The 27,376-nt window shown below is 40.5% G+C and overlaps 1 protein-coding gene across 1 annotated transcript in view; it reads left to right on the top strand.

The window, feature by feature from the left end:
- pde4a (phosphodiesterase 4A, cAMP-specific) overlaps nt 1-24,569 on the top strand; it is a 55,979-nt gene extending 31,410 nt beyond the window's left edge. Inside the window, exons 5-32 of the mRNA XM_073495013.1 lie at nt 624-673; nt 1,771-1,883; nt 7,436-7,529; nt 7,649-7,812; nt 8,550-8,648; nt 8,736-8,900; nt 9,015-9,114; nt 9,981-10,135; nt 10,265-10,387; nt 12,349-12,531; nt 12,746-13,254; nt 17,864-17,997; nt 18,132-18,248; nt 18,444-18,539; nt 18,626-18,683; nt 18,858-18,975; nt 19,436-19,565; nt 19,801-19,885; nt 20,868-20,946; nt 21,074-21,157; nt 21,239-21,403; nt 21,492-21,585; nt 22,277-22,346; nt 22,479-22,568; nt 22,670-22,744; nt 22,845-22,944; nt 23,050-23,209; nt 24,350-24,569. Coding sequence (XP_073351114.1) covers nt 624-673; nt 1,771-1,883; nt 7,436-7,529; nt 7,649-7,812; nt 8,550-8,648; nt 8,736-8,900; nt 9,015-9,114; nt 9,981-10,135; nt 10,265-10,387; nt 12,349-12,531; nt 12,746-13,254; nt 17,864-17,997; nt 18,132-18,248; nt 18,444-18,539; nt 18,626-18,683; nt 18,858-18,975; nt 19,436-19,565; nt 19,801-19,885; nt 20,868-20,946; nt 21,074-21,157; nt 21,239-21,403; nt 21,492-21,585; nt 22,277-22,346; nt 22,479-22,568; nt 22,670-22,744; nt 22,845-22,944; nt 23,050-23,196 — 3,397 coding nt within the window. The 3' untranslated portion in view covers nt 23,197-23,209; nt 24,350-24,569. The remainder of the gene's footprint in view (nt 1-623; nt 674-1,770; nt 1,884-7,435; nt 7,530-7,648; nt 7,813-8,549; nt 8,649-8,735; nt 8,901-9,014; nt 9,115-9,980; nt 10,136-10,264; nt 10,388-12,348; nt 12,532-12,745; nt 13,255-17,863; nt 17,998-18,131; nt 18,249-18,443; nt 18,540-18,625; nt 18,684-18,857; nt 18,976-19,435; nt 19,566-19,800; nt 19,886-20,867; nt 20,947-21,073; nt 21,158-21,238; nt 21,404-21,491; nt 21,586-22,276; nt 22,347-22,478; nt 22,569-22,669; nt 22,745-22,844; nt 22,945-23,049; nt 23,210-24,349) is intronic.
- Nucleotides 24,570-27,376: the final 2,807 nt, after the last annotated feature.

Raw genomic sequence — 27,376 nt, 5'->3', positions numbered from 1 at the left:
ATGATCTGCATTATCTGGCAACTCTCCAGCTCGCTGGCTGAGGACTGAGTGCAGAGAACACCATGCCTCAGATGTATGTCCCTGACTCTGTACCTAGACGATGGAGACGGTCAATAACACTAAAATTATTCTCCTTTGTAATGCAGTAGACAGAAGGAGCTCGAGTTGGCAGGCTTTTAGCTCCACGTCAATATGATATATAAAGCAGTGCACCACAGAATTATCAGCATCTATAATTATGCGGTGTTGTGCCCTGAAAATGCCTCCCTCACTACACAATTATGAAACCACGAAGGCTATTTGAAAGGAGAGCGGAGCTCATGCTTTGTCTTCGACTATTTTAGGATGCTTGAATATTTGAAGTGAAATGAGGGAATTTTATGCATTTTTAAAAATTCCCACATTGCAGTGTTATACAAGATTCATAGGCATTTTAATACAAACATGCCTTTGTCTCGTTCCAGGGGCATATAAATGAATAAAATACATAAAAAATATTTATACCCTCTCTGTGAGCCAAGCCTTTTGTTGCCTCATGGTGTAGTGCTGAATGTGTGTTGAACCCCAGCAGGGGGCAGCAGTGTGTGCTTCTCCATCTGATGTAATGATGTGTTTGTCCACAGGAGGTCACCAGTGACAAGCCAACCCACTGTTCCCCAAGCTACGCTCTCTGGTATGCTGTCAGCTAATTAAAACTCTTGTCCAAAGAGACCCACAGTCCCCTCACACGGCTTTAAGGACACACTAAGGCTCCCACGCTCCCAAATTGCATCATCAGTAATGCAAATGTGTGCAGGACAGCACACATCATCATGTGGCTGATATTGAGGATTTTTTTAATCAACTGTACTGTATTAGATCTTAATTATCTCAACATATAATGCTACAGCTATGAAAAATACGTTGAGAAATAACTCGACAGAGTTGAATCTCTTTTCATACATAGATGTTTAAATTATGTACGAAAGGCTTCATCTTCACCCGACCTTAAAACTTCTTTACACTGAAAGTGAGAGGAAATGAAACCTACTGTTTTGTCGTAGCAATTGTAAAAATATTGCGAGCAGAGTTGCATCATCAACACTTTTAGAAGCACATGTATGAGTAAACAGTTTGAGCAATAGATATATACTTATACTTATAGTTTTGTCACTCAGCTAAATCCTAAGCCCTGTCTTACTGTGCTTATACAAACAGCATGTAGAACATCAGTACATGCAACTTTAGACAACATAATAAAGGTTTTTAAATGGGAGACAAAAGACTGGGAAAGTTGTGGAAGGTGTTTACAGTCCACAGGTAAACAGGTTCATTGGTAACAGGTGATAGTATCATGATTGGATACAAAAGGGGGATTCTCGAAAGGCTCAGTTGTTAATAAGCAACTGATCATGAAACACGTTTGCATGACGGATTTGACTTGATAGGCTCAGGAACGCTTCATAAAACTGTTGTCTATAAACACAGTTCATTGAAAATGATTGCACTCTCTTTTTATTTGTGTTTCACACAGCGTCTCAACCTTTTTTTTGGAGCCAGCATTGTATAATTTTATGTTACTTAGCCAATCATAACTTAAAATACATTTCACTAAAATGTGAAATAATGTTACTAATTCTACAGCATCAGAAAACACAAATCATTTTGATTCAGTTGTTTTCTAGGGTTATAACATACGGTAGTAGACTTGACAATCAATTTTAGACTGGTAGTATGTTACATATTTTCAATTTTGTTGTTGTTTTGTGCCTGTGTGTGTGTTTTCCCCAGAGGAGACATACCAGCAGATGGCTCGGGAGACTCTGGAGGAACTGGACTGGTGTCTGGACCAGCTGGAGACCATTCAGACCCACCGCTCAGTCAGCGAGATGGCCTCCAACAAGGTGAACACCTGTCCACACACAAACATGCTCACTTGTACCTTCACTGTCCTTCTAGCTCAACATTAACTCCATGCCAAGCTTCTTAAGGAGCAACATATAAACGGTGTATTTCATGGTTCACGAGAACACTTCACGAGGACTGAACATTACTGGGTTGTAGTTGTATCAGTCAGACACATGGCTATAATGTCTTGTTTAAGCTTCCAGTCAAATATATGTTCACAGTGCAGCTCTATCATGTATGTAAAATGTATTACAAATACTTTGAAGAATGCTGCGTTTGGGTCATAAAAACTTTCATCTGGCTTGTCCAGTCTCCTATAATACCTATCACATTGGACGTTCACACATTTTCACGTAATATTGTTTAGAAAATGACTCATTAGAAATTAAAGTAATTATGTGCTGCTTTATCTACTGTAGACTGAGTCAATTCTCAAAGAGTTGTTAATCAGAAATAGCAATTATTGGAAATATTTGTTTCCTAGGTTGGCTGCAACTAACAAGAATTTCCCTGTCAGTTAATCTGTTGATTCTTTTCTCAATTAATCATTTAGTTGTTGGCAGTCAAATAGTGAAAAATGTGGATCGGTGTTTTCAAAAGCCCAATATGACTCCCTTAAATGTCTTGTCCTAAATGTTTCGTCCACAACTCAGAGATATTCAGTTTACTATCTAAAACAAACTTTTACATTTAAGAAGCTGGAATCAGAGAATTTTGCCTTGTTTTCTTAGAAAACAACAACCTCAAACTAATGAACCGATTATCAAAATTGTTGGTATTTAAATTAAAAGCTGACAACTAATTGATTGTTTGTTGCAACTCTGTAATTGTACTGATGAATAATTGTGAGCTTTGTGGTTGGACCACCTCTGGGTTTTTATGGACTAAATTGACATGATTATGCCTCGTTAAGCTTTTGTGTTTATAGCTGTAAGAGATGCAGGTGTGTATTTTGCAGTACTACATCTACATGCCTGTGTGTGTGCACGTGGGCAGGCTTCTTCAGTATGCATGCATTTGTATTTGTGGGGGCTCAGGGACAGAGAGAGAGGAGGGAGGGTGACGGTCTGTGGGTATGGAGGATGTGAGAGGGAGGGGGGACGGCCCTGATGCTGATGTCTCTGCTGTAACCTTGGTTGCTATCGAACAGCAGCAGGGTCTGCCCTTCCCTTTTAGTCATTGGCTTGCCTCTCTGACCACAAGCCATGTGGTTTGAGCAACAACCAATGAAATAGAGGTGATGCTCCTTTAATAGTGTTCTGTCTTAAAGAGACAGCATTGCGTACCTTGTTTGTTTTATTTGAGAAATTCTTCCCGTGTTGCACTGCACTCTTAATTAATGGCAAGGATCTGTGTGTTTATAATCAGTCAGGCTTATGATGAAGGGACTGAGGGAGAGAGAACAGCAGAGTGCTTAAAGGACATCATTTATGTGTCTGTGTGTGTGTCTGTGTGTGTGTGTGCATATAAAATGTGCAGAGAGAAGTCTCCTGGGGTAAACAGAGTCTCTGTGAATATGTTGCCGCCTTTTAGCAGCCGCAGCTAAGCTACAGAAATCCTCCGCACTGTGCCAACATGGAGGTACACATGTAAATTCCCACTCAGTCTCTCACTCTTACTCACACCCTCGCTCACACACATATTTTCGACAGACGTACATGCTGTCTTGTCGCACATGCGCACTCAGGCTGAGAGCAGAAGCAGGCACAGACACACACACGCACACACATGCATGCGCCTGCAGCCACACTGCCTGATTAGCTTGCGAGAGCTGTCTACAGCATCCAGGGAAATGGCGCAAGAGGCAGAGCATTGGAGGAGGAACGGCAGCCTAAAGCGGCAGGATTAGACCTCTGGCATTTCGGCCAGCTGAGGCATGGATTGACTTGGAGCAGGGGACTGGGATACGGAGCAATCAGGAGGCAGCCTGACTGACTGTGGACTGACTGTGCATTGATGGGATCAGTGTGAGACGGCACAGGCGGGCTGATGCACCGGTAGGACTGGGCCGGGCCTCTGGATCCGTACCGTGGGGGAGGGGCAGTCGACGCAGGAAGAGGGAGCCTGTTTTTCCAGACCACAGCTCTGGTGTGATTCTTCAGCCTGACCGTCTGCTTCAGGCCTGCCTGCATCCCTGCCTGCATCCCTCTCTGTCTCTCTCTCTCTCTCCCTCTGTCATCCTCTCCATCCCTGTTTTTCTCCTGCTATTATAATCTGTTTCTCCCCTCTTTCTTCCCCGATGTTCCTGCTGTCATCCAAGCTCCCTTTACCTCCATCATTCGATACCACAGTCATCTATCTGTCCTGCCGTCACCATCACTCTGTCCCTGTCACCTCCATCATCTAAATTTTTTATTACTGTTTGTCAAGCAGCTCGGCTCTCTCAACATCATTTTTTCGTTTACATCTCTGTCACATTCCCACTCATCACCTCCATCGGCTCCTCTCTGTGCCCTTCAGACGGTCCCTCGCTCCCTCTCCTTCTCTGTTTCCCTCCATCTTCCCTCTTTCGACTCCCATCCACCTCTACCCTGCAGTGACAGTACATTTGGGTCAGTCGGCTCAGCAAATGGGATGAGATGTAGTCTCCACAGCAGCCGGATCCAGGGGGCTCCTGGTCTGCCCGTCAGGGGGACCCTCATCTTCGGACCACACTGAGGCTGGAGCCGGACTCTGGACTGACTGGGTGGCCTGCTTTGGGGTGCTGCATGTAGGCAAGGACAGTCTGCACCAGCAGCCCCTACCCTCACCCCCTTCCCCTGTTCCTTCACCCCCTCTCGGGGCAGCCGTCACTCTGGAGTGTCCCCGCTTGACTGGCTGTGGCCTCTCCCCACACACCCTGACGACGCCCTCATGCCACTGGGGCACCCACAGTGCCCCCAACCCAATCCACTACCGCACAACCTGCCTGTGCCATCGGCCCAAACCGCCCGTCACGCTCAACATGGGTGTTGTGGAGGCCATTGACCCAGCGCCGTCCCCCTGCCCCTCGCCTGTACCAGGAGGCTACAGGCTGCCCCGCTCCTCCAGCTACAGCCCCCTGCAGGGGAGGGCAGGGGCAGAGCTGGACCTTGGTGCAGCCGCCGGAGGGGTTCTGGAGGGGGGTGGGACGGCGGCGGAGCGCAGGACACCCTTTGTGGACCTATTCTGTGAGACCTGCTCCAGGCCCTGGCTCATCGGCTGGTGGGACCAGGTAGGGCTCGGAGAGCTTGCAGAGGGCAAGAAGGCCTGGCAGTGGCCATCTTGGATAGATGCTGTGGACTCTTCAAGTGTTACTGCCACATCTATGCATGCATTTACATCTCATCTACTTGATTACCACATTTATTATTCTTGTGTTTTTAATCCAACAGTCAGTTTGTGTATTTAATGTTTTTATAAGGGACAATATGTTCAATACAATTCATTATACACTGAATTTATGTGGTAAAGAAAGGTTTTCTGGGTCTGACAGTGGAAGGTCAGAAACTGTGAGGCAGAGTATTGGTGTGTGTTTTCTTGTACATAATTTATACACAAATCCACTGAAGGGGAACAGTAATAAAGGCACAGAGTTTATTAACTCTGCTCAGTGTTTCTACAGCAGCAACAGCAGCGACATTGTAAACAAAAAGACAATATCACTTCTTCTCCTCCTTCCATACCTGTCTACATGTCTGTCCTTTGAGAATACACCAAGCTGCTTAAAATCTAAAAACAACTTCAGTGGGACTTTGCGATTAGTAGTCTAGCCATCTTTACTGCAGGTACGTTGCAGTGTCACATAATGTCCGTTTCCATCCTCCACACCTGCGTCCCACATCCCTCCGTCTCTCTCTCCTGCCACCCTGAGGCTGGCCTCAATACAGACTCAAGGAAGCCAAGCGTATTGTCACTGAAGGACAATGCTTGTTGTCTCAGGACTGAGAGGATGTTTCTTTTTCCTCCTTTTGTCCTCACATGTGCCAACATCCATAACAAATGTATGAAGTTGGAGACTGTGTGAGTTTTCTATCATAGGTCAGGTTTGCATTAGATATGGTATCATGTCACTGTGTTACCAAAACAAATCCTGGCTTTTCTCTTCACTGTTTACTTAAATTACATGGGGGCAAATCAGGATATATGTGTTGCTTATCTGCTGATATATTTGTAGTCTGGATCAATCAAATGTGCAGGTTATAGATCATCATTTTTTCAGTTATTCATGATTATAGACAGAAAGAGTGAAGCCCTCCTGGGTCCCTCACATATGCAGGTGTATTAGTGTGTGTGTGTTCGTTTTCATGTCTGTGTGGCGTTTGCATGTTTGCTTCATTAGTCAGTGTCAGAGGAAGAGTGTTGTTTGTCCTGGCACTCGGACTGGCACCGTGGAAGTGTTGGTTGGCAGCTATGACTCAGCGTTACAGCATTAGGGGAGGAAAGAACAAGAGAGAGCAAGAGAAAGAGGAGGAGGTTTGGGCTGAGCCTGATGCCTAAGTGTGCCACTGGGCTTGACTTGTTTTCCTGGCTCATGATGACTGATTCTGCCCAACTGTTTCTACGATTTGCTGAGTACTTATTTGCTTGGCCTACCATGTATAGAGTGCAAGGCTGGATGAGATAGGTGGGAAAAGAGAGAGGGAAAGAGTGAAATATGGTGGGAATGCATGAGGTGTGTGAAATGGCAGGAAGGCACAGTGGAGCCTATGACAGAGGAGGATTTTGGGGCTGGAGGGCAGTAGCGGAGAGTGTTGTTTACCTCGAGAGGGAGGGAGGAGCAGATATAAGTAACAGAGAGACGTGGAGAGGAAGACAGCAGAGGAGGGGAGGGTTGACCTTGGTAAAGGTCAGAGACACCTGCCTACTCCCTCTGATTGTCACCCAAGCAGCCACCGCTCTCACATCAAGCTGAAGGACTGACTATGAGGAGGCAGTTGCCACGGCAACCGCTCTGGTTGCCATGGAGATTGTTATGTGTGAGAGATCAGTCAGTAGGACACAGACTGAGGGGTCTCGTCCGAATTGCATTGTGCCTTCACATGACTTGTGCGACAGGTGACTGTCGAGCCTTGAAAACACAACATTTATCCATAAATATAAAGAATGACATTAAAGCCGAGAGAACGTTCAGAAACAGTCTGCAGGGATAATGTATTCATTTAATCACATTCGTGCCTGTGCTGCAAGGACCTGCAGAGTAGTCCTTCATGATTTCCACTCTAGATGTATGGAGAAAAATACATGCAAACAGGCAACATTGCTGCAGCATATTAATACACGGCAATCCAAATGCAAGTCCACTGATTTGGAGTATTGAACAGTATGTTCTCAAAAAGAGGAGGCATGATTCATAATTGATTTTTCTCACCCTTTAGTGAATGAAGCCAGTTTGAGGGTGATAATTTATTTTCTCATATTTGACTCATAGGAGGGTTTTGTTGTTATGTATCAGTACAAATGGAATCTAAAGCACACTGTTATTCTTTCTAAAGGTTTATCTGCCCATTTCAACATCTCTGAATATGCCTCTACATTGCAACTAGAATTAAAGCCACTCACTTCCTGTTTTTGTCTGTCCTTCCCTCAGTTCAAGAGGATGTTGAACAGGGAGCTGTCCCATTTGTCAGAGATGAGTCGCTCAGGGAACCAGGTGTCAGAATACATCTCCACTACCTTTCTAGGTAAAACAAATCTGCCATCTATCTGTGAGCAACCAATATATATCTTATAGCTTTGACCTTAGGTCAAGCACATCACATAAGTCTCCATCCTGGCTAACCTCTGAGTCTTGCCCCCCCAGATAAGCAGAACGAGGTGGAGATCCCATCCCCGACTTTGAGGGAAAGGGAGAAGCCCATGTGTCACATCAGTGGTGTCAAGAAGCTTACGCACAGTTCCAGCCTTTCCAACTCCGCCATGCCTCGCTTCGGTGTCAAGACTGAACACGAGGACGCGTTAGCCAGGGTAAATACATCTTCAATTGTCTTACTGCGTTTTTATCGTGCGTTGTGTTTTGTCTTGCTGCAAGACAAACTCTTCTTGTGGGGACAATAAAAATCTGACCTGAACTGAACTACATAGATGGAAAAGCAGCTGACAAAAATCAAGTAAGTATATTGACATGCACACATAAACCCACACAGTAGATGGAGTAGATCACTAAAAAAACAGGTTAGATGTATTTCCTGTTACTCTTGTCAACATATTCCATCGCTTTATGTAAATATAACCGTGTTAAGCACACACTAATTTCTGCACACATCTCTGCAGCTTCCCTGTCTGTACACCCACTAATGTGAACAGATAAAGGGAAAATTCAATTCAAGACATCTGTTGTTACACATATATGATGTTTAAAGTTAAAAGCAGAAAATTTTACCACAACTTAAAACATCACCTGTTAACGTCAACAGTAATTTAACCCTCACAGTCGCAGCATGCTTTTTTTCTTTCTCATTCTCCTTTAGAGGAGAAACCAGTTTCTCCACCTGCAAGAACTACAACACAACACAATCTCATGCAGCCATTTTGCATGATGCAAATTTAATGCAACCTCATTTAAATCTAATCTAAAGACTCCAATCTAAAGAACACACAACTGTAATCTCATGCACCTTTGTTGGTGGAATTATCACATGTAACAAACTCATGATTGTTGTTGAGGATTGTTGTGTGTTAATGTTGTCTGTTTGTGTCTTCAGGAGCTGAACGACTTGAACAAGTGGGGCCTTAATATCTTTCAAGTGGCAGAGTTCTCTAATAACCGACCCCTAAGCTGCATAATGTTTGCCATCTTCCAGGTGAGAGACAGAACTTCAACTAACAATGGATTATATAGTCTATAATGTAGCATGACTAATGACCCCTGTGGCCTGGCTCTCCTGCAGGAACGAGATCTACTGAAGACCTTTCGGATCCCTATGGATACATTTGTCACCTATGTGATGACCCTGGAGGACCACTACCATGCCAATGTGGCCTACCACAACAGCCTCCACGCTGCAGATGTCACTCAGTCTACTCATGTACTGCTATCCACACCGGCTCTAGATGTAAATATCTCTGCTGGTCCGACAACGACAAAAAGCATTACTCCAAACACCAAAAACACATTCATGCAAAATGTTCGTTTAATTAATTATGTTCCTTTCATTTCTCTCCCACAGGCTGTGTTCACCGATCTAGAGATTCTAGCTGCTTTATTTGCCGCTGCCATTCACGATGTGGACCATCCAGGGGTGTCCAACCAATTCCTCATAAACACAAGTGAGTCAAGATTAAGAGGCAAACAAACATGTGAACTGTGGAAGAAATATACAGGAAAACAGATGACATCATGTTGCAGAGGACAGTCAAAAAGCAGCTTTTGCTGAAAAATCCAAATACTTCAGGATTGATAATAATAACAACAGGTCTCGTCTGTAAAAGTCTGATTTCAGAAAGAGCATAAGGCAGGTAGCTTAGAATTAGATGAGGACAATTTTCTGGGTCAGCTATTTTGAGAATACCTGACATTTAATTTTGTACAACCCAGTTAAGATTTGTCCAAAATATATGGGCTTTGTAATATATATATGTATGTATGTGCGTATGTATTTTTTTAAACTTCAAATTGGTTCCTGATTGAGTCTTAAATATGAATATTTTACCTGACAGAATAGTTGTATTTAATATAATTTTCATACTGATGCCCCAACATAGTATTTAACAGTGTACATTTTAAATTAAGGTTTTGTTGCCTTAGCTAATTTTGGATATTGGTCTACAGACTTGCAACATATAGTCAATAGAAAAAAAAGACGCAATGTCTCTTTCTCATTACAAAATCAACATAATGGTGATTTTTCTATGTTAAACATCGTCCCAAAGACAATAACTCTGCTATGTAAAATTAATTTTTTTAAAGAATTTGGATAAAACAGGTTTCATTTTTGAAAAGAAAAAAGTTTAAGTATTAAGAAATCTAAAGTTATATGTCAATAGAACAAGTTCTCAGCAATCATGCAATATTTCAGTGCAACCTCTTGAGTCTGTACTTTTTATACATGTTTTTAGTACATTAATGTGTGTAGTCTGTAAATAGTGTAGTTTTAGTTGTTCTAAATATAGATATTTGTCTTATCTTCCTTCAGACTCAGAGCTAGCCCTGATGTATAATGATGAGTCTGTGTTGGAGAACCATCACCTAGCTGTGGGCTTCAAGCTGCTTCACGAGGACAACTGTGACATTTTCCAGAACCTTAGCAAGAGGCAGAGACAGAGTCTGAGGAAACTTGTTATTGATATGGTGAGTGTTGTCAACAAACTCATTCTATATCATAAAGATAATAATCTTCCTGCTTAGCCCTTCCTCGTCTTCTGCTGCCTTTCTATTCTCCATCTTTCAATAGTGCGCTAATATTAATTTTCTCCCCAGGTTTTGGCAACGGATATGTCTAAACACATGAGTTTGCTGGCAGATCTCAAAACAATGGTAGAAACCAAGAAAGTGACAAGTTCTGGAGTACTGCTGCTCGACCATTACACTGATCGGATACAGGTGAGATGCCATCTTTAATGGACATTTAGCCAGTTAGCTTGCAGATTGTCTTGATTCTGAGTCTGTTACAAAATAAAAGGATGATGAAAAGGATATATTCAATTCATTTAGAGTGCCAAAAAAAAAGAAAGAAAAGGGATTGGTTTTGAGATGAAGACTGAGCAGGGTGTTAACATTGCTCTGGTTAGAGTTAAAGTAAAGGTTACTAGGTAGGAGGCTGGACAGAACAACAAGTCTGGTGAGGGCTGATTTATACTCCTGCGTCAAAGTATTTCACCTCTGCAGGATGCTGCTTGTATGTGGGAGATACGGCCTTGTCATAACTTACACGCCCCTCCTTAATGTCATGATGTAGTGATTACATTTTGCACATGGACGCCACAAGATCTGTGACTGCTCTTTCTGTTTTTGCATTTCCTCCAGTGCTGGTAATGTTTGTTAAGACAGACAGGCTTAAAAAAGGCTAAGTAGTTTCTTCTTTTAATGAGGTTTTAGTAGCTTATGGATTATAAGAGTTAGAGCCATAAAATGCAGCGACTCCTGTGGAGTCTGCTCAACTCACTGATCCTGGTTATCACAGACTATCCTTAAGTATTTCATGGGAGAAGTAGGTGTTGCTGTACTTTGTCGATAAAAACAGAGAGATCTGACATGGGGCAGGATTTTGCAGAAAGGAAGAGCTGCTCAGTACTGATTAGAGTTTGATGGACTGGAGATGTCAGTCAGGCATGCAGAAATATATTTGACTTGATTTGATCTCAATGTCAAAGATTTGAATCAGAGGAATGGTTAAGTGTCACGTAGAAAAGCAAGAATCAGAGCTTTCATCAAGAAGAGTGAAACATGCAAGTGCTTTCCCAGAGATCTTGGTGTCTGCAAACGTCCTAAGGAGACTAAGTGATTCTTGTTCTTGTCTTAAATGAGGTCAGGAGATCAGAGAGGAGTGCACTGCTGGGTCAGTATGCCTGAAATGATTTTGGTGCTTCTTTGACAATTCTTTGATTCTCTACGTGTAGCCATTGACATGAGATGGAAAAAGAGTTCTCCTTGAGAAACGTTGTGACCTGAAGGCACACAGCCAGATGTCACAAAATAATTGATGATTAACATTAAAAGAGAGTGTGAAGGGGGTGAGGTTAATTGTACATCTGTATGTGGCGGAGGATGCCTTTTGAGCTTTTTAAATATGACATACGTACTTGCTAAAACAGATTGTGAGCAGAACTGGAAAAGGGAGGAGCAGGTGTTGAGGTGTTGGGAAAAGGGGAAAAAAGTGAAGAAAGCTAGTTTTAGAAGCAGAGGACTGGATTTTGGCGTTGTACAAGCAGTCAATATAAGAGATACGAAGAGCGAGTAAAGTAAAAGTGAGAGAGGTCAGCAGAAAACTGGGTTTCAATCACTTTCTTTCAGCTGTTGAAAGATTTGATAATTTACAAAACAAATTGTCAGGAGGGACAGGGGAGATTAAAGATAGATGATCTGAAATTATAAAAATTCATCCTTTTTAACCTGCCCCTTGTAGTACAGAGAGTGCCTGGGTAGAAGGGTTGTTCAGTGAATATGTTAATCTTGTCCGCCTGAATCATTGATCCTTTATCTGACTGAAGTTTGTGCAAGTTAGAATCTCAGGCTGTTTTGATTAATCCACGGTGCTGAAGAAGCAGACATTTGTGTCTGCTATATACCATAAATCCTCAATTATAAACTATACTGTTGCCTGTATACTTTATGGACTTCATGATCGAACTGACAAGTTGCAACATAATCACAGAAGAGTGGGAGGATCACAGAGACACACTGTGCCTGTAGTATTCATATAATATTCCTGATCATTCTGTAGCTTCTGTAAAAGAAAAATTGAGATATGACTACAGATATGTGTGTTGGTGTGCATGTTGGTTGGGGCCACCCCCCTTTGTTGTATATACAAAATATCGTGTGACATGTGACTGTCTGTGCAGGTGTTGAGGAACATGGTGCACTGTGCTGACCTGAGCAATCCCACGAAACCCCTGGCTGTGTATCGACAATGGACGGAGAGAATCATGGAGGAGTTCTTCAGGCAAGGAGACAAGGAGAGAGAGCGAGGGATGGAGATCAGCCCCATGTGTGATAAACACACTGCATCTGTGGAAAAGAGCCAGGTAAATGTTATACACATGTGTGGGAATGATTCTGTGCACACCTGGATAACTGTTAATACTGTAGGGGGGTGATAACTACAGTGCAGAGAGTGATCTGTCATCTCTGATCACAGCAGTCATCTTCATACATTTTTAATGCGGATTTGTAGGAAGTGAAATTACACCGCTGTGACAGTTTATATGATGTCTGTCATACACTTTTTTCTGGTTGCAGGTGGGTTTTATTGACTACATCGTCCATCCGCTGTGGGAGACATGGGGGGACCTTGTGCACCCTGATGCCCAGGACATCTTGGACACTCTGGAGGACAACAGGGACTGGTATCAGAGCACTATCCCACAAAGTCCCTCGCCACCTCCTGTGTGCCATGATAAGGAACTAAATGCCTGCATGGACAAGTTTCAGTTTGAGCTCACCCTCGAAGACAGCTCTGAGAGAGAACAGGTAGACGAGGGCGACAAGCCTACGCCGAACCACGTGGCACAGGACTGCAGTCAGGGGGAGGAGGAGGAGGGTAAAAAAGAGGAGGAGGAAGACACTATGGCAGAGGAGGAAAATGAGGACATAATAGAAGAGGAGGACGAGGTGGCAATGGAGGAGGAGGAGGTGGAGGAGGAGCAGGAGATGAAAGCTCAGTTGGAGGTGAGATCTGAAAAGGAGAGACTATCTGACACAAGTCCTGTAGAGGAAGAGGAAGATTCTTCTTCACAAGCTGAAGATACATGAGTAATGCTCCTGTATCTCCCTCCTCACTTGCACACATTATCTTGTTCATCCTTTCAATGGCCAAACCAAGAACAAATAAGACTGCAATGACAATACAGACCTTTAAATATATTTTTCAAAAAGGGAATAAATTAAAATTGCTTAAAGAGAAGGTAATTACACAGCAACTGTAGATTTGGAGTGGTGACAAGTCCTTCGACTGATTTCACAATGAACTTTAGACTAAAAGGAATCTAGGAGAGCATCAACGATGGGTAACTAATGACAGCGTAGCACTCTGGGACTGGAATGCACACATATAAACACACATAAAGTGGCACACACAAACACATAGTAGGAGTAAGACAAGTGAATACACCAATGCAATGGGTGTACATGCATGCATCAGTCATGCAGTACAATTGGAGCCCAAATTAACTCCCTCCATTCCTGCACACGCGCAGACACACCAACACACACACTTGACTGTATGTTTGTATGTGTGCATTTACACGAGGGACATTGATCAGTGATGAATCTCTTTGGAAAAAGCCATCTCTTAATGGAGTATTAACTAGTGTTCAGTCAGTATTAGTAATTCATGTTTGTTAGAACCTCAACAGAAACTGTTCTCCTCAGAAAAGCTACACATCCGAGTGACTTTTTTTCCATTTCTGTCGGAAAGAAAAATAAGAAAATCCACAGAGTTGGAGGAGAGAGGAAGACGTCGAAGGAAAGGAAGATGCTGCGATGAAGGGACCCCTGGGTCCCATACCCCTTTTCCCTTTACGAGGAGAGTGCTACTGGTGCAAGATGGCTCTGTGCCTTTCTGAAACACCAGCTTCCTGAATGGAGCTGTCGTGAAGCAATGCATTGTGGGACGGGAGTGTCTGATTTTGTTATCATTTTTGATTGTCTCTTGTTAAAGATCTCTCTTTACTGTTCATGGTATTGTGGTGTGTATCTCACACGTACAGTTTCTGTGGTGATATGTTTTAAGCTGTAAGTCTTCCTTTGTTGCTCTTCTGGTAATATAATAACTCTAGATGCAGAGCAATCACTACCACCACCACAACCACCAGTGGACTCCAGCTTATGGTTTTTTCTTATTAGAATGATTTTTTTAAACTTTGAGAATAAGCCATGTGATGCTTTGAAGCATAAGTTTTGCCTATTTTCTATTTAACAGTTGCTAAACATGTTGGAAGGGAAACTGAATTATTTCATCAGTAGAACAAATTTTCACTCGCCATCTCAAACCCACTTGCACTGTGTGTTTATGTCTCCTCATACACAATGATTCTCACCAAAGTCAAGGATGAGAAACTACAGTGGGTGAAGTGATTTGAAGGAACATGGATGAATAAGAAAATCAGGGAGGCAGAATGTCAGGGGAAAGAAGTGTGACTTGGCCAAAAGGTGGTCTGGCAGTCCCTAATCATCCTTGTTATGTTTGATGCTTTTTTGCCTTAATGTCAGATGCAGGATACATACCTGCCAGTATGTAGATTTATAAGATATATGATAGATATCCTAGTATATTTATATCACGTCTGTATGCTTATTTCTGTGAGTATCGGTGTGTCTATACACAATGTATCCAGCATTGCATTTGGAGGGGAAAGGGAAACATTGCTGCCAATTAGTCGTTACGTTGTTGCTGTGCTCTGACCAACATAAAGAATGTGTTGTTTTTTAATCAGGATGGTAAAATGACTATCTCATAGCTACCTGAAGGCATGCAGAGGAAATAAGGATGGGAGTTAAGATTTTGCAGCCAATGAGAATTAATAGGGATGTCCTTTGTTTGAATTTGATCAGATTTGTTGGCATGATGGAGTTGATGGGTGTATGCGTTTGTTTGCGTGTGTTATTGTGCTGTCATGAGTAAGCAAGTGAGTAACAGAAAGAGAGGGCAGGATGCTAAAGATGTTGTCATATGTGTCATTGTTCCCTCACTGGCATCACCCCATCTTGTTGAACGGTGTTCAGGATTTGATCAGCACAGCTTAAATAGGTCACAGTTTGTTTAGGTGTTTGTTTTTCACAGGGTAAAAAAAAAGAACATGGGTGTGGTTCTTTTGAAGGTAAGAGCAAGTTTCTGCAGGTCAGTAACTGAACTTATCTGAAGACACCATAGCTCAGTGCAACAGAAGCCTGTGTGTTTGACCTGCTCTGTCGCAGGATGGAGCAGAGCTGCGGGGCCACCACACAGGCTTTGTGGAATGGGAATCCAGGATTACTATTGCAGTTACTTTAATAAAAGATTCCCATATGCATCGGCCTTTTACTTTCAAGATGTTGCTTTGTTTTTGTGGCTTTTTGTTATGTCATGAGCTATAAAAACATTAATATTTTATTGCCATACAAACACAATACTGTAGCAATTGTTTCTTATTAAGAAAATTATTCAATTGATTGATTGCTGCCATTCTTTTTAAACGATGAAAAGAAAACCATGGGAAGTGTTTTCTTTGAACAGTTTGTGTACAGTTTATTTTTATATCATTCTGGTGGATGGTCTGGAAAATGAATCACGTGTTGATGATATAGCTATAAGCATTATCACTCTTGTATATAATGTAATATTGGATTGTATATTATAAATTTATCCAAGTCATAATGATTGACAAATAACCACTTGAGGTTGTTAAGTGAACCACTGAAGCACTGCAGGCCACATCCCCACCTTTTCATTCTCTGATTATGTTTATGCTCACGTGTGCTTAACTTTCTGTCATGTTTTTTAACTGTCCACACTTATTGTTAAAATCAAATATATTTGTACCAGCACTTTATTCCATCAGGTTTCGAGGCAGACAGTGTGTTTAAGGTAGTGTATAGTCTGTGCTGGTGGTTTGGTCATTGACAGTCACCTGTTGATTATATTACATTGGGCCAAATCACAAACCTGCAGTAATCAATGTTAACCCCTTTTCTAGAGGCATAATCAAACAGACTAGTAATTCTCTATTAATAGTCCATGTGAGATTGATTTTATTTGACCGATAAAGTCAAATGTAAGCTGATGTAGTCACATAGGATGTGACATGTTCAAAGGAAATAAATGTGCCCTTATCTAACTTGGCCATTTCTAATACTACCACCACCTCTGTTTCTTAGTAACTTTAATCACTATCCTGATAGCCTAAATGTTCGTCCAATGGTGGCCTAACTAGCTGGTTCCCATCGGGTTGCTGTCAGGTTACTTTGTCGCAGACTGACTCCCTCTGTGAATAATTCTCTGGGCTTTAATTCATGTGTTTGTCACAAGTAAGAAAGATTATTCAAGGGAAAAAACAACATGAAATGATTGTAATATTTGTAAATGATCTTGCTGTAATGTGTAAAATGTGTCCAAGTTATTTTTTATTATATTATTTTTATGAAAGTTTTCCCTCTTAACAGAGCTGAGGTGTCATTTTGTGAATAAATGCATTTAATAAGCAAACATCTATATATAAAACAATATTATAGTATATCAGTATATTTTTCTTTTATTTCACTGTTCAGTACTGTAAAGTGTGTTAAAAATACAAATAAAGTAAGATTTTTATATTAAATGCAACACCACTGTCATGTTTGCTGTTTGTTTCTTGTTTGTAGTGCACTGTTTGGTATTAATTGTCAGGATATTACTTGTTTGTGTGTTTGCAATACTACCATGCCTATTCATTTATTAGTCGAGGGTAATCTTATTTAATTGTAGCAACACTAGCAAGACTATTATCACTGGATGTAATTACTAGATGCCCTATTTAGACTCCCTATTTGATCCAGTATAGATCTGTACTCATATGTAAGCAGATGATTTTTAATACTGCCCAGACAATGAGCATGAACAACACCTCGTCAATCGTAGAATAAGTTCGCAGACCATGTGCGGAGACGTTTACGTTATTTTTTAGATTCATTTGAACGCTCATGGCAGTTTCTTTTAATAATCTTTGTCCGCTTAGACGCTATTACTTGTTTGCTTTTATGCTACTATTCAATTTCATCCAAAATAACAGTTTATAGTCACAATTAGTACCTGCACCTGTCTGACATTGGCGTGAGATGGCTGCACCCTCAAGTCTACCCAGAATCCTCTACTTCAGACAGGTGCCACGGCTCTCCGCCAATCAGAAGGCGTAAACAAAGCCTTGTCCAATCAGAGTGTAACAAGACAGAGAGGGGGGTGTATGTACGCATGCGCGCTGTCGCTACGGAACTGGGCATTGACCGAAGTACTTCACCGGTAATGATAACCTTTTAGCTTGTTCTGTAAGGAAGAAATACAAGTTTTATTTGTCTTTGTCTACTTTATTAACATTGTATGCAAGAGGTATTATGCTGTTGTGGTAACGACATACGTATAACTTGGTATTTTTTAATTTAAGCGTTAGTTATTATGCTTTGCTGTTAGCTAACGCTTTAGCTAAATTCGCTAGTTAGCATTCACTTGTTAGCTCTCGGCTAACTAAAAAGAAGACGTATTCTGTCTAAATACGTAGTAGTTTTATCGCTTTTTCATTATATAACGTTGTCGACCCTGTCAACGCATGCCTATCGTTATAGTTGTTACACTTTGCTTGCTTTATTCATCTGTACATCTTGTGTAGTTGACAGGGGGTTCTGGTAAAGCGCAGTCTTGTTAAATTTAAACCCAGTGTGGAGCTGCACCATCATGATGTCCTACCAGTACCTCCTCCTGCTGCTCCTGAGTCTCGGAGTCTCAGCTGTTGAAGTCCTACGACCTCGCGGTGTCCCTCTATCCAGTAAGCATTTATGAATAAAAGCTACAACTACTTAAACAGATTAATGAGTAACCACAGCTATGTATTTTGCGCTTGGGTGAAAGGTCAGAAAAAAGCTGTCTGACTGACTCGTTTCTTCTGTTCATCCCTATAAGAACGGCAGTTCTATGAGGAGGGCAAACCATTTACTTGCCTGGATGGCTCCCGCACTATTCCCTTTGATAGAGTGAATGATGACTACTGTGACTGCGAGGACGGCTCTGATGAGCCAGGTGCGTATTTTCTGCATACTGAAGACTCTTGCATATCCCTCCAGTACTACTTTCCCCCCACAGTGTACTGAAGTAAATACAATAATAAGGGATACATGTACATGACATCTGCTTAGTCAGTATGATTCTAGCTTTGCCAGGTCATGACAGTATTGAACAGCTATTTGGTATATTTAATGACACGTTTTTTTGCAGGTACTGCTGCTTGTCCCAACGGCAGTTTCCACTGCACCAATGCCGGTTTTAGACCAGCCTTCATCCCCTCCTCTCGCATCAATGATGGGATCTGCGGTATGAATTTTAAAATCTGCTGACTGTTTCTTTTCAGGTGTGTTGTGCTGGCAGGATTTTGTTTAATGTTGTTTTTTCCTGTACAGACTGCTGTGACACAACTGATGAGTACAACAGCGGTGCTGCCTGTCAGAACACCTGCAGGTGGGAATGTTCTTATTTTTATAATTTAGTTATGATTCTAAGAACTTACGTACGCTTCACAGTCTAAGCCCAATTTCTCCATAGAACATTTACACAGATACTCATTGAGTTTCCGGAAAATGTTAAATGTTTTGTTTTTGTTGAGTTATTTTTGTTATTTCATGTGACTTGTAGGGAGCTGGGGAGCAAAGAGAGAGAGGTCATGCAGAAGATGGCAGAGATTGCTAAGGAGGGCTTTCTGCTTAAACAGCAACTTATCCAGGAGGCCAAGAGGGGCCTAGAGGATAAGAAGGTATGAATGGCAAGAAAATGATTGGTATTAGTGAAAAATCAATATCCAGAGTACTGACACATAGATTATTGCAGTGTCAAATATGTTTTTATACAGATGCCCCAACACTTGGTGTCTACAAAAACTATCGTATATCTAGCTGCTGTACGTCTCTTGTTGAATAAGATGTTGAGTAGATAATGCTCAGTCAGAATGTGCCTGATTTACAGCCAGAAAATGGATGCTAGCCATCTGAAGTCTCTTTTAAAAAGCAAACAATAAAGCTAATTTAAGGGTTGTTAAGCCTTCCAAGTTGCCAGTGAGTACTTGTGAAATTGGTGGCTCACATTAGTTGTTCTTCCCTGCTGCCTTTGTGGATTATGTTCCCTGGAGTAGATATTAGGCATTGCTTCATAAAATGAATGGAATTTTCTTGTATTATGTGGATCTTATTTTGTTACATTTTGATTTATTTCAACAGGCCAAACTTACAGAAGTTCAGGTCGGTAAGAAGGATCTGGAGGACAGACTGGAGGCCCTAAGAACTGTAAAGGAGACTGCAGAGCAGCCCGAGAAAGAAGCCAAAGAGCGCCATCTGAAGGCCTGGGAAGGTAAATTAAAATTTGAAAGTACATCACCATCCACTGTTTGTACCGAGCATCACATTCCAGATAGTGCAGTCTATTTATTTAGTTGATGATGCCAGGATGCTACAAACACGAGTAGTTGCTCAAACTGATGAAAGACTTCTGACATGAAGTTTAAATTCAAAACATGTACTAGCTAATGTAGTAGTGGGATCAGAATCACTGCTAACAATAAATGCAATTTTACTCTTTGTTTTAGATGAAAAAGCTGCTATTCGCCTGGAGAAAGACAAAGCTAGAATGGCTGAGGTGTTTCTTGAGCTGGATGATGATGCAGATGGCTTGTGAGTATCTGGACCCACCAGAATTGTCACATATCCAATTCCAGAAAAAGTTGGGATGCTGTGTAAAATGCAAATAACAACAGAATGCAACCAGTTGCAAACAAACTGTGTTTTCGACACCAGTTTACGAAATATTCCCAAGCACATGTAGTAATATCCTTTAAATAATTGTGTTTCACAAAGTGAATCTTGCACCATCCTCGCTTCTGAATGACTGAGCCTTTTGAGAATGGCCCTTTCACTCCCAATCATGACACTGTCACCTGTTATTGAACCCGTTTCCCAGTGGAATTTTCAAAAAATGTGTTTTTGGAGCATTCCACAACTTTCCCAGTCTTTTGTTGCTCCTGTCCCAACTTGATTGTGAAACGTGTTGCTGGCATCAAATTGAGATTGACAAAAAATTTTACAAAGATAAATGAAGATGATGAGATAAAACTTAAATATATTGCCTTCGTACTGTTTCATGAAAATATGTCAAAGGATAAGCAAATGATCCCGGTCATTGAGCTAGTTATGTTTTACAGTGTCACAATTTTTTGGGAATCAGGGTTGTGCCACCGATAATGAGGGAAGTCATACATTTATTTTTAAAAAAAATTTTTAAAGCATAAAACTTTAGGAACACAGCTTTTCAAAAATAGCACAAGGACGAAATGCAGCATCAGTAAATCTTGAACCATATTTGAAGTTGCCTTGTGGCTTTGCACCTTATTTAGTGGGGATCCAAAATGGTGGCACACAGCAGATTTAAAACCTGACGGTATGCTAGAGAGATCATTACTTTTTCCTAAAGAAAAATTTTTCGGAGTAGATTAACACTCAAAAGATTAAATGTTCAAGCCTCTCACTTTAGTAATTGGTGTATTGGTCCTTTTTTGTCAGTGACCTCATTGACGGAGTGGTAGAAATATAAAGTTGTTAGTTGTAATAAAGAGTTGATACTGTAACTCCTTGAATGATGTGTTTTTGTTTATCTCAGTGTCTCAGTGGCTGATCTTCTGTCCCATTCTGAGCTCGACCCTGATTCAGATGGTTCATTCACAGAAGCAGAGGCTCAGGTAAAGCTTTTCTTTTTGTATTTTTTTTCCATAAAACGCTGCTGTTAAAGTGTAGTTATCATTAAATGTTATACATCATATGGAGCCGAACAAATCAAAATATGAATATTGTCTTTGGCTTGTACAGGGACTATTGGGAGGAGTGGACAAAGTGGACACAGCAGCATTTGAGTCTGTTTGGAATAACATCAAAGAAAAATATGTATCAGAGGTAAGAGCCAGATTATTCTTGTAGTGAACTCCACGTGTAAAAGCCTCTTCTCCTCTAAATTTGTAACTCTCTTGGCATCAGTCCAATGCAGACATCCCAGCACCAACGGAGACTCCACAGGAGGACATGAGGGAGCCAGTCCCCGACAATGACTCTGAGCAGTACCCTGAAGATGACATCCCAGAGGAAGAAGAAGATGATGATGAAGAGGATGACGATGAAGACCCCGACGAGGGGGACTATAAGGTAAGCCCAATTAGTATCTCCATCAGATTTATGATGGATAATCTCGAGTTTTATTTTAGTGAGTCATTCTTATGTATTTTATAAGCAGAGCCCTCCTACAACACAGACTCAAGAAAAGAAGGATGACGATGATGAGGGGACTATGCCACCCTACGACGATCAAACGCAAAACCTCATTGATGGTAAGTGTCTGTATAAAGTGTCTGTATAGAGTGACTCAGCCTGTCCTCAGCTATGAGTGAGTCACGCAGCAAAATACCAGAAGTAAAGCACAGATGTGTCTGCATACCTATCAGTTTGAATTTTAATGTGCTGTCTTGAAACTCATCACTCAAGGGCTGCAACTAGCGATTATTCTGTCACTTATTTTCTTGATAATCAATGATTAGTTGTCTGGTATATTAAATGTCAGAAAATGCTAAAAAATGTCCATTAGTGTTTCCCAAAGTCCAAGGTGACGTGCTCAAATCCCTTTTTTGTCCACAACCCAAAGAAATTCAGTTTACTGTCATAGAGGAGCAAAGAAACCTTAAAATATTTCCACTTAAGATGCTGGAATATGAGAATGTGGAGATTTTTTCTTAAAAAATGACTTAAACCTATACCTTTTCTCAAAATAGTTGGCGATTGAATTTAATAGTTAACTACAAATTGTTAAATCATTGCAGCTTAATATCATAAATTTTTAATCAGAAGACCATAGCAATTCATTGAACAGCTGTGTGCTTTTGTACGACTGAGGGCTATTGCTTATCTTTTTATATAAGCATCAGTAGGAAGGTGTGATTTGCTCAGACATTTTGAATGTGTGACTATGTAAGCACATGTATGGGTTTGGACTAAATTTCCTGTAATGATACATTTGATTCCCAGCTGCTCAGAAAGCCAGGAGTGAGTTTGATGAGGCTGAGAAAGCTCTGCGAGAAGTGGATGATCAGATCAGGTAAGTAGCGAGACATGAATTGTAATGGAGCTTCTTTGCCAATAATGCAATCAGTGTTTGTTTCCACAATTGCATTCTGACTCTCAAGGCAAAGATATGAGTAGTGACTCTGGATTTGCATTTTGTCTGCAGGAACCTCGAGAAGGAAATATCCTTTGACTTTGGACCTGGTGCTGAGTTTGCCTACCTCTATGGCCAGTGTTATGAGTTGTCTACTAGCGAGTATGTGTAGACTCTCACTTTGGAAAACAATTATTGTATTTATTAATAATTTGGTCTAAGTTCCTGTTTTTTGAAGTACTAAGTTTATCTTTTGCTTTCAGGTACATCTATAGGCTATGTCCATTCAACAGAGTTTCCCAGAAACCAAAATATGGTGGATCAGAAACTAACCTAGGGTAAGAGAATATCTGTGGTGTTTGTTACTCCTCTGTGTTTTGTGCTGTTTCTTGTCCTCATTTGACTCATCCCTTGCTGTTCTCCATTTTCTTTCTGTAGAACATGGGGGAAATGGACAGGTCCTGAGGACAATATCTACTCTCTGATGAAGTATGAACATGGAACAGGGTGCTGGCAAGGCCCTAACAGATCCACCACGGTGAGTCTCAGACCTTACTTGATGTTTTTCTGCACCTGGTTTTTCACCGTTTTAATGTTTTTCATTGGACAAGGCACATAAAAAGGTTATTTTGGTGTTATTCAGGTTAAGTTAACGTGTGGAAAGGAGACAGTTGTGGTATCTACCTCAGAGCCCAGCCGGTGTGAGTATCTGATGGAGTTCACCACCCCAGCTGTCTGCCAGGAGCCCCAAAGCCTGTATCCAGAGTCTCATGGGCACACAGAGCTCTAGATCCACATGATTTGTGAGTAGCTGTACTTCTGTGTTTGTTGGCAAACTTTCAAAATGAATTTGAACAACCTCACATTGTATTGTGTGGGGCACATACATTATGTTGTGCAGCGGGCAAATCTTTTCCCCTGTAGGATCTTAAATTGGTCCTCCAATTGGGCCAAGACCTACACCTGCTCCTACAGTGAGCAGCCGATAACCATTTCTAAATGGTGCTAACTTAAGCGAAATAATAATGAATGAGCTGCATTATATAAAGGTTTAGCGTTTTAACATCTTGTTGCGAAGAAAACAGTGCAGTGCAGTTACATCCTCCCTTTTGAAGAAGAGCAGGACTGCAGCAAGAACAAGGTAATAACAGCTTAATTTGAGTTAAGTGTAGTTGTTAAGTTAAAAAAGTATTAAGAATGAATAAATGATAAGGGTGTGAGTGATGCATACTGCAGTATACTGCGCCACATTTTCTTTGGACAAATTATAGATAAACTGGACATCAATGAATCAATCAAACTTTATTTGTATACCACCAATTCACAACAAAAGTCATCTCATGACACTTTTTGAATTGAGCAGGTTTAAACCATACTCCTTGATTAATTGTTGTATATATTTTTGTGACGTATTTGCTTTCCTTACTGGTGCAGCATTGCATCCATCCTTTACTGCAGACATTTTAACTCTTAAGTTGGCAAGAGGTTTGTGACAGTTCAGCCTGTGAGTTCATGCCTTCTTGCACTTTTTTGAATTTGCACAGAATTCTGCTTAACAGAAAGCATTTCATTATGCTGTAAAAGTATAGTATTTGTTTTTTTATACAGAAATATACAGTATATTGAACTAAGCTTTCGAGCTTTATGATCATGATAGTGTGGATGTGTCTAGGTCCATTCGAGTCAGTGTGGTGGTAAGAGGGTTTGGACAACAGAATTACTTTTTTTTCATATAATCAATCACAGCATCCAATGCAAATGGAGGTGCTGGCCCCAAACTAACACAAGAAGTGGATAAATCACTGGTGTAAACACTTAGTCACCAAAAATGAAACCTCCAGGGATTAATTGCAACTAAAATTGCCCTTCACTTTAACAACTAGGAAGTCATGACTTAAGCAAACAAGCCAGTGAAATTAACGTGTATGTGCTTACTTTTGCAGATTGTTCTTCAGGGACCACAGTCACTGCAGCAACATGAAGTTGCCATGCTGTAAGCGGCACCACCTTGGCATCAGCTAATAATCAAGGATAAACGATGGAAATTCCAATGAGTGGTTATGTTGTCTACATATCCAATTTCCACTGCTCCCTGTTGTGTTTTTTCTCTGAATTATGTCCAATATAGTCATTCCAATGTTTTGAAATAAAGTTGCTTTTATCATATTCCCAACTTGTGTCTATTTTTAAACTCCAGCACAGCCATTTTGTTCCAACTGAGCTTCAATCAATACTGGTGGCTTCCAAATAAGATGGAAGCAATTTGTAGTAGTAGTAGTAGTAAATACAACATTAGGAAGATCTGAGTAGAAACAGAAATACATTTTTCCATTTTTCCTTTCATACTGTCAAACCGTTTTGCATAGTACTTAGTCTGCATTCATTTTATGGATATAAAAATTCATAAGGAAACATGTTGGTATTGAAAGAAGGTCAAATCTTTGTGAAGGCAAACAAAATGTGAATACATGGTGTTGAAAATGACATCCTTTTAATATTTCGTTAGTTTTGTCAGTCAATAAAAATTGGGTCACTCAATATTTGTAACTTTTATTTTATTTTTTTCTGGCATGTAAAGTACAAATAATTAAACAATTCCATGAAAAAGTCTTCAAGCGTCTTCAGCTGAAATCCCAGTAATAAATATCCTAGACTAAACTGAAAGGTTTTTTTTTTCTTTGTTAAATTTTGACATTGTTCATTTGGTCATGTTTGGAAGTATGAGATTTTGTATTTCTCCCGCTGACATTGGTGTCAGCAGAACTGTTTTGATCATTTTCACCTTTTGATTTGTTCTACCATTCCAGGAAAATGTAAGAAAAACATCACTAAGTTACTGCGTCCCCTCTTCTAAATAAATAGACACAAAATACAGTTGGTTGAGAAACAGAAGGACCACTCACCCCTTTACTACCCTAGAGACTCCCAAGAAAACCTTCCTGCAGCTTTTAATGAGCTCGTCTGTATTTTGACGGAGCTCTTGGCTGGGTTTCCCAAGCACAAATTGATATTGAAATTGATACAGATGATTTCAGTATTGCAATGCTTTTACGGTAACAGAACCCTTTAATGTCATTTTTATAGATCAACCCATCAGCATTAACAGGAAAGCATCTTGAGAGCATATCAAACCTAGGACATCCCCTTTGTTCCTGGCTAATTGCTGGACCCTCAAATGGGCCGAAGCCTCACTACAGGGGCTGTCCCATGTCTCAGGGGTTCACAGAGTGGTTGAAAAAACAAGACTGTGATTAGATTAAATAATTAAAAGATTTTCATTTAACAAGACAAACAGAACACAGGCAGTAAAGGCATAACATCTAGCACACAGCATGTATGTTTATACACTTCAATTAGTTAAATATAGCAGTGCATTCTTTGACTATGGAGAACGTTTCCAAATCGTACTTCTAAAGCTGTTTTTCTATTTGTCCCCCTTTTAAGAAACGAAATGGTGTAACCACAATTTTGGCAAACTTAAAATCTTTTAAACTTGCAAATATAATGAAATAAACCATAAATATACACAAAACATACTTTATACGAGGCAATAATAATAATCATAATAAATAGTTTTTAAGTTAACAATAAGTTAAAACTACAAGCTTAAAGTCGCCCAAATAATACAAGTTTGTTGGCGCTATTTTGAATTTTTTCTGTTTAAATTATTTTATGTTGCAACAAAAGCTACCACAGACTTTTACAAACACAATTGAACACAGTTTGATTGAAATAAAAAAATCTAACTAAGTCTAAAATCTGCATACACTGTAAAAACTGCAACTAATTAAATAATGGAAGAAAAATAAATTGTACCCAATCAATGCAACCAAACAAAATCTTTGACCCATGTGTGTTCTCTATGGCAACATCAACAACACAAATACGCTCATTTAACAAGTGAGTCTTGATATGTAAATGAAATCAATAAATTACAGTAAAAAATGATATTTGAAATTGACATGGGCTAAAACTGATGATATATTAGACAGTATTCCTTTCAAGGTCATCGAGAATTGCTCTATTAAGTCAGCCAAATATGCAGTTTGTTTGAGCTTGCATGGTCAGAGCACAAATTAGGGGCTGAGGAGGTGATTATGGAAATTTATAGATCAGAGCTCTCATTGCTTGTTTGATTTTCTTAATGAGTCTGTTCATTTTAAAGTTGTTGTCTGAACTTTTTGCTCCTTTCACTATTCCGCAAACCTTTTCAGTGTGACGTTTAATTTCTTTTTTAAAAAATATATATCATTTGTTCTCAGTCAATATAAAAACAAAGCACATTGCACTTACTGTTCCATAGGAAAGTTTTTTTGTCTTTTTAAATGATTATTGTTGTTGCTCAAGCAGTGTAGTACTGTTTCCTGCCATGGTCCTTGGCTCTCTACTGTAGATGTAGGTCTTTGTATAGACAGTGTATGAAAGGTCATTTCGGGCTGTGGGGTTTGGTTTGTGGGTTGACTGTACTACATTGGACATGGCTGGGTAAACAACTCCAGCTGCAGTTCAACGTGGCCTGTTATCTCGGTTGTTCCTAACGTCTATCACTGTTCTCACCAAGTGCTCAGTCCTACGGTGCTATCTCTTGCAAATTGCTCGACCCGAAATGGCTAGATTAGTCTCTTTATGTGGTCGGCTTGGGACACAAAAAAGCAACAATCATTCAGAGTATTTTCGGGGGATGAAACAGTATGAGTCAGATCGAAAGATGCCAGAGTAAGTGGTGCAATGTTAACAGTTTTAAAGGATTAAATTGGTCACAAGACAAAGCAGATGATATAAATGTTGGGGGAAATACATTATATGGATGCATACAATTTTTCCTTTGTCAAGAGGTGAACGGATTCGTCATAATTTATTTTTGATATGCCTTTTTTATCATTCGGTGTCTCATGAAATGTGTGCAAATGGGATTCCTTGCACCTGTTTCATTTTAGCATTTGGTTTAATGGTTTTAGGATTTACAAATG

Source organism: Pagrus major, chromosome 23 (genome assembly GCF_040436345.1).
Source record: "Pagrus major chromosome 23, Pma_NU_1.0".
Lineage (NCBI taxonomy): Eukaryota > Metazoa > Chordata > Actinopteri > Spariformes > Sparidae > Pagrus > Pagrus major.
Note: the sequence above shows the minus strand (reverse complement) of the source record. Positions and strands in the feature narration are given on the sequence as shown.